The 22065-nt window shown below is 44.9% G+C and overlaps 1 protein-coding gene across 2 annotated transcripts in view; it reads left to right on the forward strand.

The window, feature by feature from the left end:
- The window catches only part of LOC116956549 (scavenger receptor cysteine-rich domain-containing protein DMBT1-like), a 113771-nt gene that overhangs the window by 66946 nt on the left and 24760 nt on the right, over window positions 1-22065 (forward strand). For both annotated transcript variants that reach the window (XM_032978242.2, XM_076054366.1), the window contains 9 exons: window positions 1832-2149; window positions 4654-4956; window positions 7105-7149; window positions 7836-8117; window positions 10559-10864; window positions 11614-11761; window positions 14751-14920; window positions 16515-16565; window positions 21105-21246. In XM_032978242.2, coding sequence (XP_032834133.2) covers window positions 1832-2149; window positions 4654-4956; window positions 7105-7149; window positions 7836-8117; window positions 10559-10864; window positions 11614-11761; window positions 14751-14920; window positions 16515-16565; window positions 21105-21246 — 1765 coding nt within the window. The remainder of the gene's footprint in view (window positions 1-1831; window positions 2150-4653; window positions 4957-7104; window positions 7150-7835; window positions 8118-10558; window positions 10865-11613; window positions 11762-14750; window positions 14921-16514; window positions 16566-21104; window positions 21247-22065) is intronic.

Below are 22065 nucleotides of genomic sequence, written 5' to 3' on the forward strand. Positions count from 1 at the left end.
GCAGGAATTGGAAGGTTGCCCTGGTGGTCATCCCTAGTTAAGAAGGGGGACCGTACAGACTGTAACAACCACAGGATAATCTTCCTCCTCAGTTCGCCTGGAAAGGTCCTGGCAATGGTTATATACAGTAGTATCGCCTTGCTAGGCACGCTGAGGAGGGACTTGCAAAGCCCCAATGTGGTTTCAGACAAGGCGGGTTCTGCTCCATATTTTCTGTCCGTCTGCTATAGCAGAGGTGTAGGGAATTCCAACAGGACCTACATCTCTGCTTTATTGACCTGGACAAGGCCTATACTACCATCAATAGGCATGGGCTCTGTTTTTTCTTAGTGCCTTTTGGAGTCCCTGACTGTATGCTCACAAACATTAAGGACCTTCATGATAGTGGGCAGGCCTGGGTAAAGCAAAGTGGCTGGGAGTCAAGGCCATTCCCTGATCACCTTGTGGTGCGACAGGGATATCCTCTGGCTCCTATATTATTTAACATCTTATTCCACCACGTAGTTCTAGAAGCCTTCATCTGGTACAAATACAATGGAAGGCTTATCGATGCTCAGGTGCGGTCAATGAATGGCTCTCTGTTGGTCAACCATGTCATGTATGCTGATGATCAGGTGATTGCTGCTCACTCAGAGAAGGAGTTGGAAGCGGTGATGGTGGCGGTGGTGATGGTGTTGGTAGCTATGGTAGTATGGAAGGTGGTGATGGTGGTAGTAATTGTGGTGCTGGTGGTGATGGCTGTGAGTGGGAATCAAATTCAACCACGTACCCCCTGTATAACGTGATCCCCCTTTACTAATAACCCATTGGAGTTATTAGCTAGGCTTGTTCATGCTCTACGTAATATTTTTCCAAGTGCAATGCCCATGCAGCTCACAGACTTAAATACCTCTGGCCAGTTGCATACAACTACTTAAATAATTCAACATATTTGACCACCCTTCCCCATGTTGGTCAGTGCAGGTTGATGAAACTCACCTAATGTCCATTATTACCCTAGTGTTACCTCTAATTTTATTTGCTATGCTTGCTATTAATGCATCCTCTTCAACCGTTAAATCTTCACGAGGGCCTGTGTAGTGTCCATTTTTTATTTCGTATTTGTTAGGTGAAACATTACAATTTTGTTCATAATTCATTGGTTGAATTAAGCTATGACAAAAACGCATGATAACGATACTAAATTAGACTGTTCTAACGTTTGAGTGACGATTCTGGAGGTGGTCTATCGTTTATAATTGTGATAATGTAACTTGTTACAATAATTATGCTCCGCAGTCTATATGGACGAACTCTGTCTTTATGTCTCGTTTATGGTCTCAAATGTTTCAATATTGAGCCTGGCTCATGCACATTTGCTGGCATCTAATATGTTTGTAATTTGACGGCTTCTGGTCATTATGAATATTGTACAACTAACCTGCTTCCGTTCCTCCCTTACAACCCATTTCTTCTCCCGAGCCCATCTTGCTACTGCTACTCCCAGCTCTCTCCCCTATCACAATCCCAACCCCTATCAATACCACAAGCCCTATCACTACCCCACTACCTTTACCTCAACCCCTCCTTAATGACTCCCACCTGCCCACATAGTTACACCATCACTTTTAATAACCGCACTCGTTATTTTAACCTCTATCATCTGATGTGCAATTTTATAATTGTTGTAAAGCGCCTTGGACTAAGGCAATATATTAATCTATATCAGATAAGGAATATATGGGCATATGCATACAACACCTATAGAGTACCCGTAATATCTAGTATTATATTATGTTAGGTATACTTCATATGGATTATTATGCTCTCAAATCCTCTCGTTGTTTTCCAGATGGAACAATTCAGCTGGTGGATCGAGACGTGATGTGCCAGGGAAAGGTGGAAATCTACAATAACGGTTCTGCGAGCACTCTCTGCAGAGACAGTTGGGATGAGATCCAAAGTGAGATTGTGTGCCAGCAGTTGAATTGTGGCAGCAGTGCACAGTTTGGCTACTACGGGAACGAGCAATATTACTTTGGCATTGGCCGGGGGACTTCACAGAATGCCCGGTGTGGAGGCACAGAGCAAGCGCTCACCGATTGCACGCTGTCTCCGGAAAACTCCTTCACGTGTACCAACAAGGGGCCGGCCGGCGTTGTGTGTACCGGTACGAGCACTCACTCCTCATATAGAGGCGCCGCGGTGACGCGCTGTTATCTCGCTTGCCTGGTATGCAGGAGGCCTGTGGGTTCGAGCCAGACCCTGACGATACCTGTTATATATTTGGAGCTCGTGTGTTCTCTCTCTCTATAACCCCGTGGGGGTCACGTGGATTATTCTCAAATGTGCATGCAGTTTTTCCCTCGCACGATAAACCACTTTGTTGAGCTATCATTTGTGGCCACGTCGATTATGAGACAGAGCTAATAGCTCAGTGGGATTTTCCCTGGTAAAAAAATAATTATTATTTAATGCTTAAGTTTCATGCAACAAAGACAAAGAGTCAATCCACAACCAAGGTTTATAGCCTTAATATACTGTAGAAGCAAGTGCTGTTAGCAATTACTTATCAAAATCAGAATCTTAATTTAGACTGGAGAAGGAGGAATCCGATGAGCTATTAAGCTCTTTGTCACATATGTCCAGTAGGGGCGGGTCAGCAAGTTACATCAATAACAATACAAAATAAACCGATAGAAGTGAAAAATAGAGAAAAGTCAAGCGAGTCACGAAAAATGAATAAATAAAAAGAATACAGAAGTACATCAATTATTGCTGATTTGTAAATGCAACCGTGGGCAAGGCAGCAAAACAACAACAGTCAAAGACCACACCAAGACAACACATCGTCCCTCAATTACATTGTACATTACAATTAAACTATCGACAGAACTTATGAAGGCCTACGGCATACGAGGGGGTGGGTGGCCAGCACCACGCCGGGCAGCCTTTATCTCCCCAGTGGCGATGTTTACGCACAGCACCAGGTACTAATTTGAGACTAGGACCGGTTCAGATAATCATCACTGCTGTTGAATCGAAGCTGGTTTCACCACTCTCTGCATTCCTCATTCAACGACAACTTTCGCCAGTAAGTGGCAGTGACATCACAACAAGGCCTGTGCAAACCCAAGTGGTATTTGAGGCTACTTGAAGTGTCGAAGGCTCGCTGACAGAAGATGACGAAAAAGACCGAGGTGCCATGGGTTTACCGACTTGTATGACTGGCAAATGCACCACAAGTGCCCCCTACTGTGCAAATTTTCTGTGTTTTAGCTGCCTGGCGCTCCGCTCATTGTTGTGAGCGTCGCTCCTCTGCCCTCTGCTGTTCTTAGTGGGCAGCTGCCTCTAACTGGCCAGTAGCGTCTTTCACCAACCTCCTCATCCACAGACACCAATATTGACACTGCTGGAACCAGTCATCGGCAAGTCCACTCAGCTCAATATCCTCATGTACCACATCAGTACATCTCTTCTAAAGCCGGTGCCGCGCCCAATTAGCTCCCTCTATCTGGCCAAACAAAAGCAGTTCGGGCATGAAGTGGTTGGGCATGCGGGCTACATGATCCACCCAACGAAGCCTTGCCTGCCGGAGGAGCTCACCGATGGTACATTGTCCAGATATTTCAATCGTTTGTGAGCTTCTCACACAATCCAGCCTGGTTAAACCCAGGATGGATCATAGGCAGGCCAGCCTAAATGTTTCTAACCAGCGCAGATGTCCCATTATGGGGGTCCACGTTTTGCAAGCATAGAGAAGGGAGGGCATGCCTGCAGCCGAGAAGAACCAAAGTTTTGAGTGGAGTGACAGACCAGCTCGCTTCTACATAGCATTATGAAGTGAATGAAAATATAATGCCGCTCAACTGATGCGGAGTGAGACCACTGCTGTCAACCCGGAGCTGATTATAAGCACACTGCCCAGGTCTGGAAACTTATCCACACTTGAAGCTTCGTATTTTTGTGGTATTTAGAGGCCTCCCTGAAAATGCGAGGCCCTATAGCTTACTTAGCTTAGGCCTAAATCCATCCCTGCTTGTAACTATTCAATCGGTTCACCGAGCAAAGGAAGAATGTAATCAATTCAGGAATATCCACGCTCAACAATAGCAGGCTTCCGACAGTTCTAAGAGGAGGCTTTAAAGAGAAGGAGAGATACAGTCGACCCTTCTGCATCGCGACTTTCCCATCGCGATTACGTTGTATCGCGGGGTCGGCATAATAAATTAAATGGGAATTATTTGGGAGTTTTTGGGAGTTTTGCGAAAGCCGCAGACGACACGCGAAGGCCAGCAGACGACACACAAAAAGTTTAGTAACTCATAAATGCATAAAATATATGTACAGTACTGTATTAATGTATTTTATTTCACAGCGCGGGGTGCCTGCTCCCCTAACTCCGGCAGGAGGTGCATCAGCAGCCAGTCATCTCAGTCACTCAACCCATGACACCTGGGTTCTGTCCCGTAATCTCGTGCTGCACCTAGCCTGGCACAGCAGTCAACCCATGACACCCGGTTTCGGCACTTCACATGAGCTCAAAGTGCACGTAGCCTGGCACAAGCCCTGTGCTGACGTCACTGACACTTGGTGGCGAATGGCGGTTCTTATTGTTGGCGTTTGCAATGTTTAATGCTCACGTTTCACGGTTACTTTCATTTTGATCTGCAGCTGCAGGGCTCCGTCTGGTTGGAGGTGCCAATCGCTGTGAGGGCCGCATGGAAGTCTACAAGAATGGCGTTTGGGGAGAGCTCTGCAGCTCCACTCTGAACAGAGACATCGCAGACGGCATTTGCCATCTGCTGGGCTGTGGCTGGAGTCTTGCTTATGGTAGTAACGTGTCGACATTTGGACTCGGACAGGGAACCATCTTCCCAGACAACCTATCCTCCATTACTGGCAACATATTTTCAAGTCTCCAGTATGGAACAAACAATTGTAGCTATGACCAGACAGCTGCCATCATTTGTGAAGGTAAGTAAACATGAATGGTTTTAACCTCCCCCACAATTCCCACATTTATGCTCTACTTTCCTCTGTCTCCTATCGCTCTATGTTTATATTTCTCACTCTAGGTCTATAAATCCCTTCATGACCCTGCTCCACCACCCTATCTTGCTTTTCTTGTCTCTTACTACTCTATTCCATCCCGTCCTCTATGCTCCCAGTCTCTACCGTCTCTCTCTGCGCCTCCATAGTGACCCAGCGCTCAGTCTCACTCTCTCGTTTCTGCTCCCTTCTCGCTCCCCTTCACTGGAACTAACTCCCAATGCAACCATAAAGAAATCATCTTCACCACAACAAGAAGAACAAACTGCATCTTCCATTTCTCCCTTAGAACAGTCACCATCTCTTCTCCCATAGTCCAGCATAATCCTGCTACTACTACTCCCTGACCCCACCCCCAGCGACGACCAGGCCTACCCCAAATGCTCCCCCTACCCCTATCACTAAGACAACCCCTATCCCTTCCCCTACCGCTACCTTTATCACTACCCCAACCCCTATCAGTACACCAACCCCTATCACTACCCCTATCACTACCTCGACCCTATCACTAACCTAACCCCTATCACTATCCCTAGCTTTACCCCAAACCCCCCTTAACCACTTCCACTTGTCCTCCTAACTGCCATCATAACTACACCACCACTTTTAATAACCGCAATCTTTATTTTAACGTATCTTATGTACAATTTAATCATTGCTATTTTGAGACACATAGAGACCCGTCAAGATACATAGAGTGTGAGTGTTGAGTTTGTTACACGGATGATGATCTCGTGCATCCAGTTACCCAGCTATTATACACGGGAGATCCGTGGTCCTGTGAGCACTGCAACAAAGATAAAGAAACCAAATATTTTAGAGAACCAGTACAGCCGGGGCCTCAAGGAATATTGCACAACTAACAAACGAGCGACCGCGTGACATATCTCAGAGGCTTTGTGATATCTGCTTCCGTGGACCATTCCATAAAACACAGGGGATGCATGTATTTAATTAGTGGTTGGCTTTTGGGAGGAAACCAGGACACAGAGGAACTCCGCCGTGTAATACGAGGGCATGACACCCAAAGGTACAGACAGAGAGATTCAATAATCCATTGCTGTGCTTCCATCTCTTGGCCAGCTCTCAGCCTGCCCTAAATTCTCCAATTCCAGCCATCGCCAAGTAGTCTCCTATTCCGAGTAGAAGTGTATCCCTCGATTTACGAAAGTTCGCTTTTAAAATATTGCATTCACGCAATTGACAAATTATGAACACTTTTCGATGAACGAAATCGAATTTCCGTGTCACCAAGATTTCACTTGGACATGCGCATTGAGATAATCAAACAAGAAGCACCACGCATCCGCTACTGGACATCTGTGAAAAGAGCTTCATAGCTCATCAGATTCCTTCAGTCTAAATACATATTCTAATTTTGATCCGTGATAGTATCATGGTACTATCACGGATCAATAGTGCATCATTAACACCTCCATCACTTTTCCAGTTATTCCAACATGCAGCAGATCTATTGGTGAGTTCCCTGACAAGGTTAATTATGTTTGTTTTAAACCATTTAAGTATTTATGTTCTTTATTTTTGTATTGTGAAAAGTGATATAGGTATATCATGTTAGGTCAGAAGTAGAGTTTGAATGACTGTCCGAAACGCATCCCTCATTTTTACTATTAAATTAATGAGAAAAGCTGTTCTGATTTACAGAATTTCGTTTTACGTGCGTTTCTTTAATAATTAATCCCTTTTGTAAATCGAGGGGGTACCTAGGCTCAGCCCTGGCACTGCACATTGATGATCTGATATCTGGATTGATAGAGGTATCCTTATCGGGGATCACAGGTGAAAGTGCAGTTCCAGGAATAAAAAAAACTTAGTCAAGGGACGTTCAGGATGTTGGATTTGTGGTTAGGTAACTGTGGAGTTGAATCAACATCCGAGAAGATGGTGATGGCTTGAGGAGCCCTTCATCAAGCAGTGGATAGATTACGATTGATTATTGTATCATGATGAATTGATATCCAGTCATATGCTGTATGATAGTGACTGTATAAAAACATTTCATTTGTATGGTGCATTCTAATAACGTTTTATAAAATATGTTCTCTTCATCAGCTGCTGGGACTGCCAACCATTCTTTGTTTGTAACTGGATCAACAAGTAAGTCACCTGAAAAAGAAATGTTCTTGTTGCATGAAAAGTTTCTAAAAACTGTAATTCGAGCCATGTTATATTGCATTAATACTGCAGGGCTTGTACACACTACTGTTGCCTCCTCGTTTAATGCAGTTAATACATGTGTAACGACATAAATGAGCCATTCTATGCCAATAGTGGGTGGACTATAACATAAGGGCTCACTGGAGGGCAGATTCCGGATGTCACGGAGATTGGGTCAGGACATGGCAGTCTGGGCGAACGCGCGAGATCGCGTCACCAGACAAGGGGGCATGGGGACCCCCATAACGGGGCGATCGGGCCACGTTATGTAGATCCAGAGCTGCCGCGAAGGATCGAGAAGGGGACGTGACCAGGGGCGGAGCCCGGTCACGCCTCAGGCGATATAAGCCGAGTCCCGAGAGGGAACGTGGCTCACAATCTAAGGTCTGCGAATTCAAACCTTGGTTGGGGATTGACTCAGCCAATCATCCCTCTAGGGTGGATATAATAGAGTACCCCAATGTGTGGAATCAATGGTTGTGACAAGGATACACCCCCCCCCCCCCCCCAAAGTAAATGTGCAATTTCCACCACTGGCTCAGGACCCAAAGCTCATTTGAGGAAAGAATTGTGTCGACTCCTTAATGATTCTCGGTTTTACCATGGACTCGTGTTCTATATTTCAGATGGCAGAGTGCGTCTGGTGGACCGTGAATTGGAATGCCAGGGCCGCGTGGAGGTGTTTCACAATGGCTCCTGGGGCACGTTGTGTGGCTCCAGCTGGGATGTGTGTGGCGAGTTGCAATGTGGAAGTCTCGCGAGTGCCATCACGCACCATGGCTTATTGCAGCGTCCAACATGGAACGCCTATTGCAGTGGCATGGAGCAGAGTCTTGCCGACTGCAACCTGATGCCAGGAAACAAGTATCAGTGTGCACATAGTGGATATGCTGGCGTCGTTTGTTCAGGTAAACAGGAATTACATGTTTTATTAATCTTGAGTTCTCTGCTCAGGGGCAGGTCTCTTCAGAATCTTTATTCAGATTGGAGGAATAATCCAATGATCTATGAAGCTCTTTTTCACAAATGTCCAATAGACATCTTAATTCAATCTCTGTCCATTCATCCTCTATCCATGCCCCCCTCTCAATACCTTTGCTACGGAGTTTTGAGTCAACTGATGAGGGTTCCTATATGGAAATAAACCGCAGCATCAGGATGAAGCCCACTCGTGGAATGCTGAACTTCTTATGACAATAATCCCTCTGTGGGCCTCCCAACGCCTTCAGGCTAAACCGGAACTATTACATCTAACACCATGATGTCGAAGCGTGCGGAGCACCCCTGCCAGATGCAGTCGCCCCAGTGATTCGCTGTACCCTAGGGACGGCTCTGCCTCAATATCCGTTGTGCAGTAATTTGGCAAAAACGTCCCCTGTTCTATGCGGCTTTGACCTCGTGCAATTCCTCCATCTCCCCCATTTGCTACATGGATGATGATCCCGTGCAACCAGTTGCATTTACCTCTCAAATTTCTTCTGGCCTACTCCATGCAATACAGCACATGTTAAACTTTATTTGATTTCCTACACGAATGATGGTCCCGTTTAGCCAGTTACCTGGCTATTTTACACAGGCTCATAGAGATACAGAGACACATACAGACCCATAGAGATGCATAGAGTAGCAATAATTTCACATGTAGTTGAAAAAATACAGGAGCAATTGGAACATTTTTAAGAAATTCGATATCCCGCCCAGATGGAAAAGACTGAGATTAGTCCACAAGTGCTCTGTCGCCTTGTTCTCGTGAACAAAAGTATGGCAGTTCAATAAAATAGAAATATTTTTCATTTTACCAAGTAAGGCCCACTCGGCTATATATCCCTTTTTCAGAAGCGACCTGACCACAAATGAAAGTCCAACAAAGTGGCTTATCATGTGGACATTTATTGCAGCAAAATACTCTAAAGAGATGTTTCTAATGTGGAGGGAAACACTGGAGGACCCAGCGAAAAATCCACGCGACCACGGGGAGAGAGACATGCAAACTCCAAATATATAGCAGATGTCAGTGTGGGAATCGAACCCACGACCTCCTGAAGACCAGACAAGATAGTTAACATCTCGCCACGTGGTGTGATCCACCAACTCAGAAATACGAGGATGAATTACAGGCCACCTGCACAGCCTTAACAGACTGTGCAGCACCCATTAAGGCCGGCATGGCACACGAGGGGGTGGGTGGCCAGCACCATGCCCGGCCGCCTTTGTCTACCCAGTGGCGATGTTTACGCACAGCACCAGGTACTCATTTAAGGCTAAGTCGACGTAGCGGAGACCCGGGACCAGTTAAAATAATCGTCGCTGCTGTTGGTGGCCGTGAGCGGGAATTTAAGTCGAGTCGCCAGGTTCGTAGTGCAGTGCGCGAAGCACAGTAATGGCACACACACACACACCCCTGTTGCTTCTTATTTTAATTCATCCAAACGTTTCCTCTGCGGGTTTCTATGGCCTGATTAAAAGTATTGTCATCACAGCAAGATGCAGTATTTTTAACTACAGTGTGTAACAATTTATTTTATTGGGGCTGGAATTTAGGCAAATTAAGTTTCAAAATCAAATTTGAACGCAATGTGCTTTTTTGTTGTTGTGGGCAGACGAACAACTTACTGCACTTGAGAAGCTAGGCTCCAAGTCTCTACCGTCCCTGTCTCGCTCTGCACCCAGTCTCACTCTCTCGCTCCTGTTCCCTTCTTGCTCTCCTTTACTGGAGCCAGCTCCCATTTCAGCCATAAAGCAACCTGCAGCTTCCGTTTCCCCTTTAAAACACCCCCATCTCTTCTCCCCTGCCCCCAACCCCAGCTACTACCAGGGCTACCCCAACCCCTATCACTACACCTAATCCTTCCCCTATCACTACCCAATACCTACCCAACCCCTATTACTACCCCAACCCCTATTACTACCCCAAACCCTATCACTACCCCTAATCCTACCACTACCCAATACCTACCCAACCCCTATTACTACCCCAAACCCTAACACTACCCCTGTCAGTACCCCTTTCACTACCCCAACCCCTATCACTACGCAACCCCTATCACCACCCATATCCCTATCACTACCCCAACCCCTCCTTTACCACTCCCACCTGCCTCCTGACTGCTGTGTTAGTGCATCATGGATCTGCCGTGCAAAGTAGCCGGGCAACTGGTGACACGGCACCATTATCCGTGTAACAAATCAAATAAACTCAACACTCAAAGTTAGATGTTTCGTCTCTATCTCTCACACACATTCAGGCATCTGAATCATCAGCCAGGCCGTGTTGAGAGCAGAGTTAAACCCAACAGCTCTCTCTCTCTCTCCATTGCAGATGTTGTAACAACCGTTGTGTTTCTTACAGCTGCTGGCGTTCGACTTCTGGGAGGCAACAGCAGCTGTGAGGGTTTGTTGGAGGTCTACAGGAACGGAGTCTGGGCCGGGCTTTGTAGCTCAGTGCTGGATTACCAAGACGCCGATGTGATCTGCAGGTTTCTCCACTGCGGAAAAGCATCGTTCGTTGGAAACACAACCGAGTTTGGCCTCGGATCCACTTCTGTTCTTTCACAAAGCATTGCTTGCGTTAAAACTGCAACTTCCATCGGAAATTGCAGTTGGGTTGACTCGGTACCGTGTCATTATACACAAGCGGCCTCTGTGATTTGTGCAGGTTAGCGGCGTGAGAATATGCACCACTGATTACATACACACACACGGGACTTGCTACCGATTATGTAATATTAAATAATATTATTGGGCTCCGCGGTTGCGAGATGTTATATCCTTTCCTGGTATGCAGGAGGTTGTGGTTTCGATCCCGAACCTGGCGATGCCTGTATATTTAGAAGTTGCGTGTTCTCTCTCTGTCCCCATGGTCACGTGGATTTTTCTCCGGGTCCTCTGGTTTTCCCCTCCGCATTTAGAATCAAGATGCGTTTAGAATATTTGGCTGATATAAATTTCCACGTGATGAGCTACTTCGTTGGGCTATGATTTGTGGTCTGGTCGCATCTGAAAAAATGCTATTTAGCACAGTGGGCTTTACCGGCTAAAGTAACAAATAGTATGATCGCGTTAATAGTATCTAAATCGTATGACACGATGTGACAGTGGATACTATAGTGATTTTAAAAAGTCAGAAAATAATACAGGTGTGACTCACGAATTGAGAGTTTATGCAGACATCCGATGAACACCACCGGTCAGTACCTGCACCTCAGATGAGCACGATTGGCTACGTATGGTGTTCAACATAATGCAAATATACATACAGACGGGCAATGTTTCTATGTAATAAAAGCACAATTTGAATAAAGTTCGTATTTGCTTCTGCACACATTTGAGATTATTTATCGGATGTATTTATACATTATTGTTTTTAATGATTATAAACTATGCTTTGCATTTCTCTCTTTCAAGTTCCTGTGGAGAAAACAATAGTCTTTTCAGGATATGATGGAGTCATATTGTCTAACAATTTTACCATGGATGACAAGTCCCTGACCTATACATTTGTAATACAATCCAGATCTCCAAATGCAATAAAAATAAAGATTGAGAACATAAGGTAAGAAAATATTGCGTTGTCAAAACTTTAAAAATACACACCTCCACACTTCAATGCGCTATACACAGTAGGATTCATCTCGTTCATAGGCGAATTAATAATTTCAGGAGTTTTGCCCATGGAGAATTTAGGAGTTTCTGCAACCCATGGGGCATCGCGAATTTAAGGATTCGCGGATTGAGGAGTTTCACTTTAAAGTAAATTTCCGTTTAGCGGGTGGCGTCCACACTATGCGTTTTCTTTTTAACATGGTTTTTCTTTTGTGAAAAGTTTTTCACTTAACGCAGGCCACACCCGCTACAACCCAAGTCGAGTGCGTGACTAACTGTAACGCGAGTTGACCACGTGACGGACTATTCACTACAGCGTGAGTCTAGCACGTGACGGACTACTCACTATAACGTGAGTCTAGCACGTGATGGACGACTCGCTACGACGCGAGTCTAGCACGTGACGGACTACTCACTACAACGTGAGTCTAGCACGTGATGGACTACTCACTATAACGTGAGTCTAGCACGTGACAGACTACTCACTATAACGTGAGTCTAGCACGTGACAGACTACTCACTATAACGTGAGTCTAGCACGTGATGGACTACTCACTATAACGTGAGTCTAGCACGTGATGGACTACTCACTATAACGTGAGTCTAGCACGTGACAGACTACTCACTATAACGTGAGTCTAGCACGTGATGGACTACTCACTATAACGTGAGTCGAGCGTGTGACGGACTACTCACTAGAACGTGAGTCTAGCACGTGACGTACTACTCACTATAACGTGAGTCTAGTGTCTGACAGACTACTCACTACAACGTGAGTCTAGCACGTGATGGACTACTCACTATAACGTGAGTCAAGCGTGTGACGGACTACTCACTAGAACGTGAGTCTAGCACGTGACAGACTACTCACTACAACGTGAGTCTAGCACGTGACGTACTACTCACTATAACGTGAGTCTAGCACGTGACAGACTACTCACTATAACGTGAGTCTAGCACGTGATGGACTACTCACTATAACGTGAGTCGAGCGTGTGACGGACTACTCACTAGAACGTGAGTCTAGCACGTGACGGACTACTCACTAGAACGTGAGTCTAGCACGTGACGAACTACTCACTACAACGTGAGTCTAGCACGTGACGGACTACTCACTATAACGTGAGTCTAGCACGTGACGGACTACTCACTACAACGTGAGTCTAGCACGTGACGGACTACTCACTACAACGTGAGTCTAGCACGTGACAGACTACTCACTACAACGTGAGTCTAGCACGTGACAGACTACTCACTATGACGTGAGTCTAGCACGTGACGGACTACTCACTATAACGTGAGTCTAGCACGTGACGGACTACTCACTATAACGTGAGTCTAGCACGTGACGGACTACTCACTATAACGTGAGTCTAGCACGTGACAGACTACTCACTACAACGTGAGTCTAGCACGTGACGGACAACTCACTACGACGTGAGTCTAGCACGTGACGGACAACTCACTATGACGTGAGTCTAGCACGTGACAGACTACTCACTATAACGTGAGTCTAGCACGTGACAGACTACTCACTACAACGTGAGTCTAGCACGTGATGGACTACTCACTACAACGTGAGTCTAGCACGTGACAGACTACTCACTATAACGTGAGTCTAGCACGTGATGGACTACTCACTACAACGTGAGTCTAGCACGTGATGGACTCCTCACTATAACGTGAGTCTAGCACGTGACAGACTACTCACTACAACGTGAGTCTAGCACGTGACAGACTACTCACTATAACGCGAGTCTAGCACGTGACGGACTACTCACTACAACGTGAGTCTAGCACGTGATGGACTCCTCACTATAACGTGAGTCTAGCACGTGACAGACTACTCACTATAACGTGAGTCTTGCACGTGACAGACTACTCATTATAACGTGAGTCTAGCAGGTGACGGACTACTCACTATAACGTGAGTCTAGCACGTGATGGACTACTCACTACAACGTGAGTCTAGCACGTGACGGACTACTCATTATAACGTGAGTCTAGCACGTGACGGACTACTCACTACAACGTGAGTCTAGCACGTGATGGACTACTCACTATAACGTGAGTCTAGCACGTGACAGACTACTCACTACAACGTGAGTCTAGCACGTGACAGACTACTCACTACAACGTGAGTCTAGCACGTGACAGACTACTCACTACAACGTGAGTCTAGCACGTGACAGACTACTCACTATGACGTGAGTCTAGCACGTGACAGACTACTCACTACAACGTGAGTCTAGCACGTGACAGACTACTCACTACGACGTGAGTCTAGCACGTGACAGACTACTCACTACGACGTGAGTCTAGCACGTGACAGACTACTCACTACAGTGTCAGTTTAGCACGTGACGGACTACGCACTACAACGTGAGTCTAGCGTGTGACGGACTACTCGCTACAGTGTGAGTCTAACACGTGACGGACTACTCACTAGAACGTGAGTCTAGCACGTGACGGACTACCTTTCTGAGCGGCGTTGGTGTTGTTACGGGTTGGAACAGCACACCCACTGTTACTGTTATTCCTCATGGGAAAAGTATTCCAGCTGTATGCCATTTCGCTTTGCCAGGTAAATTTCATGAATGCAACCCCTGCGTTAAGCGAGGACTTGCCGTGTTTAAGCACTAAATGAATCATCATACCAAAAGTGCGTTTACCACAGTACTCTGTGCAATTCGTGGTGAAACAGAAGCGGTTCTCTTTTGGAACCGCTTTTTAAATAAAAAAACAGGACACCCTTTGATTCAAATAAGTTGACTGCACAGTTTTAATGGACGTGGATTGACTGAAACATATTTACAGTTTGGTCCGTGAGAGAGGTGGTAACGCTAGATATGTGCATGACAAATTTAATTTTATTGGCCTGCAATTAGATGAGCAAGCAATTTCCGGACTGCGCCCTAAGCCTTTCCGTTTCATTGCAGCTTGCAAGAGAGCAACTCGTGCGTACTGCAACGGCTCGAGGTTTGGGATGGACAGGTGAGCGAAGGCAATTCCCTGGCTGTGCTCTGTGGGGGAGCCGCTGTTGGCCAACACATCAAGTCCACTAAACAGGTCATCTCCTTGGTGTTAAAGACAAGAGGACCGTTAGATGGTAAGTTCAAAACAGAAATTCCACGTAGTGTGTATGCACGAGGGTGATTCGAATTCTCATTGACAATTATTTTTATTCTAAAAGCTCTCGGATTTCATTAAAATATGTTACATTTGTTCCTGTACTTATCATTAACTGCATGTGGGGTTATTGCAAGTGTGTTGACGGGGGTTGAGAGATGGAGGAACTTCACGAGGTTAAAACTGTATAGAACAGGGAACGTTTAGCCAAATTACTCCGAAACGGCTGTAAGACACAGCATGAACAAGAAGAGACGTTGAATTGTGCGGTGATGCCACAGAGGTTTTTTCACAAGCGGTTAAATCTCCCCACAGAAGATGTTTTTTTTTTTTTACAGAGATATGCTGAATGCTATTGGCATACACAGTAGAAGTATATTTAAAATGAACACAAAGTGGGTTTGAGCAAGAACAGATAGGATTTAACAAGAATATTTGACGAACCCAGACCCTTCTGCATAGCAGACGAGGTAGTCAACATCTTGCCACAGTGGTGCCTATAATCTACATAATATTTTACCGCACCTCAGATTAGAACAGTTGGCTTCGTACGGTGCGAAAGAAGTTCGACATACATACATCATTGTATCAATGGAGAAAAACTGAGATATATGTAGGAGAAGCTTTCAATTTGTAATAAAGATTATATGCTTATATTTTGGGTTGCAAAAGAATGATGTGGGTAAGAGGAGCACTTCTTTTTTGTGATTGTTTTCAATTAGAAGTAGAGGCGGACCTCGCTTAACACGATTCTGCAGAACGCTAATTCGTTTAAGTACTCTTTGTCGTGGAAAAAAATATACTGTAATTAATTTTTTTAAGAAACTCAAAACGCATACAAATTTCTCACGAGTGAGAATACGAAGCAGCAGCAATGGCTGAGGAAACCGACCAGCCCACATCATTCGCTTGGCCAATGAGAGCGACGCACACTCTGAGCCAACCAGCCCCTAACCACTTCCCACGATTCGAAACATACCCAGTCTCTCTCTTCTTTTATCCCTCCCCTTCCTCATCCACACTCCCCGTTCGTGATGCCTCCCTCCTCCCCGTCTAACTCCTCCTATAGTCACCCTTCTGTTATATGAAGTGTGAATACCTTTCACCAAATGAGATTTGCCAACATTGAAAGCCATGTAAAATAGGATAACTATAAAGTGCAGACAGCCTCCAATTTACGACGATCAACATTTACGACATTGATATAATCCCACCATAGATCAATTCACGACGCATTTTGCGACATGACTCCAAACACATTTGAACAGTGTGCCTGGCGTCCGATGTGACTTGGCTTGGAGTTTTTCTTATTCTGGAGTATTTTTGTGGATATTTGCCGATTAAATATTGTTCAATGTAGCTAATAAAAGGGAAAAAGACATCGGTAAGTAATGTTTCTACTGTCTATGGGAAAACTGTCGAATTTACGATTATCCAATTTATGACGACGGGGCATCCAGGAACACATCGTGATGTAATAAAAGTGGAGACCCCCAGTATATGGATCTGTGACTGTAATGAGTTTAATGCTGAGATGAAGTCAATCCATCGGAAAACATGCAATTTTTCCGCAGGTCGAGGGTTCAACATCAGCTACACCTCCATTAAAGTCACAAGGCCTTCTGGTGAGGACATGCCCAGCGCACCTTGTCAACTCGTACAATTGTTAAACAATTCTAGATTTAAAGCTTTCGTGACTGCAAGGATCCATACTCTTTGGTTCTATTCGGTAAAGTCACGTAGGTAAAAAAAATCACGACGTTTCGGCCACAACACAAGCGGCCTTCATCAGGTGAAGGGATCAGACTGTCTCGAGGACAGCGCTGGAGTGAAACACAGCCACGCTCAGACCGCGACCTTTAAGCTGTGTGTGAGGAAACAAGGTGCCTTGACAAAGAAATTAGCATGAAAATTAGCATTTGATTAGCCGACTTTGCATGAGGAACGGTGTAGAGGCGGTGTACATGCGGGTGGACATGCCGGTTGGCGAGGGGAGGAGGGGGAGTTTACCTATTGATGGTGTAAAAAGGGAATTTTTAAGAGCTGCGAAAGTTTGGAGTACCACTACTTGAAAAACATTCAGTACCATTGAAAATTAGTTTAATGTTTGGTTCGATTTAGAACATCTTTCCAATGGTTGTTTAATTTGAAACCATCTTCTCGGTTGAAATTGTGTCTATGTTTGTAGATCTGAATTGCCTCGTGAACAAATCTCTGATAAAAACCTGTGGGTTTGCAAAGAACCTTGGTATCGGAGAAAATTATATCGTGATCACCCACAGTGTTGTAACAGTGATCAGCTACGGCAGAAGAATTCGTTCTGCCGTGTTTCAAATCTGATTTGTGCTCGCGAATTCGGTCAGAGACATGTCGCTTTGTCTCCCCGATATAGCAATCACCGCAGGTACAACTCAATTTGTAAACCCCGGGGTACTGTAAGTCAGGAATGACATCCTTCACGGATGGGATCAGATCACGAATTTTGTGTACTGTATTAAACCGGACCTGGATCTTGTGTTTGTTTAGAATTTTGGAAATATTTTTAGTAACGCCTGCTATATATGGTAGTGTGATGGTTTTGACCGGAGTATCAAGTGGTTGTTTCTGTATGGAGGGAGAAACAGCTTGGCGGATGGTACGGTCAGAGTATCCATTCCTCTTGAGGGCCAGGTGTACATGTTTTAATTCACTGGTCAGGTGGTGTTGGTCCGAAATGCAATGAGTCCTAAAGTATAAAGTTTTGATGAGATAATTCTTTTGGGCTGGGTGGTGGTGGGAATCAGGTTTCAAGTAGGAATCTGTGTGGGTGGGTTTCCTGTAGACAGAATGCCCCAATGAGCCATCAGGTCTCCTCTCAAACAGAACATTTAAGATTCATACAACAACAAAATCCAGAATCTGCTCAACGATGGAAGTTACTCAAAAATAAAAAATGACCCTACCAATAGCCTAGCGATAAAAATTAACAAGATCATCACAAGTTCGACCTCCCTAATCGACCCAACTAAACGTCCCTCCCTAAAACCTTCTGCTACAAGACCCCCTAGATTATATGGTCTTTCCAAGATTCATAAAGAAGGCACCCCACTACGACCCATCGTATCCACGATCAACTCCCCTACCTATAGACTAGCCCGTTTTCTGTCAGATACCTTGCTGCCTTTCACTGGCAAGACCGCCTTAGCAGTACTTAACTCAGCCCAATTGGTCTCTATGGTCAAAGACGTTGTACTGTCCCCTGACGATATCCTTGTCAGCTTCGATGTGGTCTATTTGTTCACCAAGGTCCCAGTACCTGATACCATTGAAATAATTGAAAATTTGGTCCAACATGGACTAGACCCCGATACACCTGCACTGGTTAGGCACTGCCTCAACAATACCTACTTTACTTGGAATGGCTCCTTCTACAAACAAAATGAGGGCAACCCCAATGGATCCCCCTTATCACCAGTGATAGCCAATATTTTCATGGAGAAATTTGAATCAGACGCCATCCAGACTTCCACCCTCAGACCTTCCCTGTGGAAGAGATATGTGGATGACACTTTCGTCATTTGGCCACATGGCCTCCCAGCTCTGAACCTTTTCCTACACCACATCAATTCCAGACATCCCGCCATCAAATTCACCATGGAAATGGAGAAAGATGGCAAGCTACCATTCTTAGATGTTCTGTTTGAGAGGAGACCTGATGGCTCATTGGGGCATTCTGTCCACAGGAAACCCACCCACACAGATTCCTACTTGAAACCTGATTCCCACCACCACCCAGCCCAAAAGAATTCTCTCATCAAAACTTTATACCATAGGGCTCATTGCATTTTGGACCAACACCACCTGACCAGTGAATTAAAACATGTACACCTGGTCCTCAAAAGGAATGGATACTCTGACCGTACCATCTGCCAAGCTGTTTCTCCCTCCATACAGAAACAACCACTTGATACTCCGGTCAAAACCATCACACTACCATATATAGCAGGCGTTACTAAAAAGATTTCCAAAATTCTAGACAAACACAAGATCCAGGTCCGGTTCAATACAGTACACAAAATTCGTGATCTGATCCCATCCGTGAAGGATGTCATTCCTGACTTACAGTACCCCGGGGGTTTACAAATTGAGTTGTACCTGCGGTGATTGCTATTTCGGGGAGACAAAGCGACATGTCTCTGACCGAATTCGCGAGCACAAATCAGATTTGAAACCCGGCAGAACGAATTCTTCTGCCGTAGCTGACCACTGTTACAATGCTGTGGGTGATCACGATATAATTTTCTCCGATACCAAGGTCCTTTGCAAACCCATAGGTTACCATCAGAGATTTGTTCACGAGGCTTCAGATCTACAAACACAGACACAATTTCAACCGAGAAGATGGTTTCAAATTAAGCAACCATTGGAAAGATGTTCTAAATCGAACCAAACAATAAACTCATTTTCAATGGTACAGTATAATTTTTCAAGTAGTGGTACCCCAAACTTTCGCAGCTCTTAAAAATTCCCTTTTTACACCATCAATAGGTAAACTCCCCCTCCTCCCCTCGCCAACCGGCATGTCCACGCGCATGTACACCGCCTCTACACCGTTCATCATGCAAAGTCGGCCAATCAAATGCTAATTTTTATGCTAATTCCTTTGTCAAGGCACCTTGTTTCCTCGCACACAGCTTAAAGGTCGCGGTCTGAGCGTGGCTGTGTTTCACTCCAGCGCTGTCCTCGAGACAGTCTGATCCCTTCATCTGATGAAGGCCGCTTGTGTTGTGGCCGAAACGTCGTGATTATTATTTTATTTTTTACATACGTGACTTTACCGAATAGAACCAAATTGTTAAATATTACATTCAATGGACAATTTACAAAGTGTCGATTTAACAGTATTGAGGCACAGCTCGCCTTCTGACCATTCACTTTGGGATGGCTTCAGGTAAGTGGAGTTCATCATCCAAATTCATCCTATTGTACAAATTCCCGCAAGATTCTATTAAAGATATATATGGAGTAAATGCACACATAACCCTGACAAATAGAATATATCATATTATTGTATTTTAATTGTATATAGGATCTTTGGTCAAAGTGCTAAGCATAGTTTTAAAACGGTAACATAATAGAATGGTTTACATCGCAGGAGAGTGCAAGGATTGAAGAATGAGTGACCGAGATAGAGGGATACGTATGGGTTTCAGAAAAGGTAGGGGAGGGACAGGAAGGAGTGGAGGGATGACGGGAGGAAAGGGGAAAAGAATGGGCAACAGAGAAGAGGTTGAGTCTTTAAGACTGCTTAATGTACAGGAGAAGTTTTGAGTTTAAGGGCAGTGTTGAGTCTATCGGCAGTGTTGAGTCCATAGGCAGTGTTGAGTCGATGGGGCAGTGTTGAGTCTATGGGCAATGTTGAGTCTATGGTGCAGTGTTGAGTCGATGGGGCAGTGTTGAGTCTATGGGCAATGTTGAGTCTATGGTGCAGTGTTGAGTCGATGGGGCAATGTTGAGTCTATGGTGCAGTGTTGAGTCTATCGGCAGTGTTGAGTCGATGGGGCAGTGTTGAGTCTGTGGGCAATGTTGAGTCTATGGTGCAGTGTTGAGTCTATGGGGCAGTGTCGATTCTATTGACAGTGTTGAGTCTGTTGACGGTGATGAATCTATTGACAGCGTTGAGTGAATGGGCACTGTTGAGTCTATGGGCTGTGCTGCTCAATGTACAGTTCACGTTTATTCCAGTGGAGAGGTGCGAGGGAGATGGAACGGAGTCAAGATTGGGCATAGGGAGGAGGGACATAGAGAGAGAAAACTGGGAATGAAAAGGACAAGAGGAGTGGGTGTGGAAGGAAATGAGAGTGGCGATATGAAGTGGGCCAAGGTCACGGAGAGATTTATAGACTCGAGTCAGGATTTTTTAAAGACAGCGGGGTAGTAAACGGGAAGCCGGTGGAGTTGCAAAAGGAGAGATGAAGCATGAGAGAATTAGAGTGGGGAGTTTGAAAGCAAACCCTGCCGAATATTTTTTTTATTTTTTTGGAGGGGAGTGACAGCCTCGGCAGGGAGACCCAGAAGAAGATAATTACATGACCAAGGATAAGAGGACTGCTACTGTTACTTTAGTTCGAGTGAATGCATGGGTCTACGACATTGTTGATATTGTTTTTGTATTTAAATTTCAGTACCCGTAACGTGTGGGACGACATCAGTGCACACACAGAGTCCCTGGGTGGTTCAAATGCAGAACGTGTACGGCTATTCCTATTGCAATGGTGCGCTCATTGGAATTCGATGGATACTGACTTCTGCAACCTGTGTTTACAAGTGAGTTCCATGCTTGCTGTGTGCATTTTAATGTAATACATTTGTGCTGTGCGTTAACCACTGCACTACAAACCCAGCGAGCCGGGTTCGATTCCCGCTCACGGCTACCTGGTACGGTGTGTAAACATCGCGACTAGTGAAACAAAGGTGGCCGAGCATGGTGCTGGCCACCCACCCCCTCGTGTGCCATGCCAGCCTTCAGAGGTGCTCGCCGGCCCACCCTGTCCCTCTCCTTCCATGAATCGTAAATGGACAATAACAATAACAAATTTCGGAGATGATGAGTAACCACTCTGTATTGTGTTCTGTTTGTTGTATATAGTGTTGTAAAAAAAAGGTGCTGGTTTAAGAAATTATGCCAATGAATGAAGTTCTGCATATTATGCAAAATTAATAAAATAATTATACGTGCATGTATTTCATGTTAATTGATGTTAATTGAGTGTAAGTGTAATGTGATCAATCTATGTGTGATTAAATGTGTCAAATATAACGTAAAAATGTATGTATATGATTTATGTGCGTGTATAGGAGTGTTATTAATGTGTGTGTGTTAGTTTGTATTATGATCAATAGGTGTGCGTGTAGTTATGTGTATTACTATTGGCTCGGCTTCGTTATCTAGGGGCGTATCTTGTGTGTGTGACGGTGTGTGTTGCTTAGCTTCATTGTCTAGGGGTGTATTACCAATCGTGATAATACAATGATTCTCGCTTAAACACTTACTGGTTATGATTTTAGTGTAATTATGTCCAGTCGCAGGATTCAGATCTCGCCGCGGGATACAGTTCTTATAATTAAGATAATTATGCATGAACT

This window comes from Petromyzon marinus, chromosome 66 (assembly GCF_048934315.1).
Source record: "Petromyzon marinus isolate PM22_M1 ecotype Great Lakes invasive population chromosome 66, UKy_Petmar_22M1.pri1.0, whole genome shotgun sequence".
Lineage (NCBI taxonomy): Eukaryota > Metazoa > Chordata > Hyperoartia > Petromyzontiformes > Petromyzontidae > Petromyzon > Petromyzon marinus.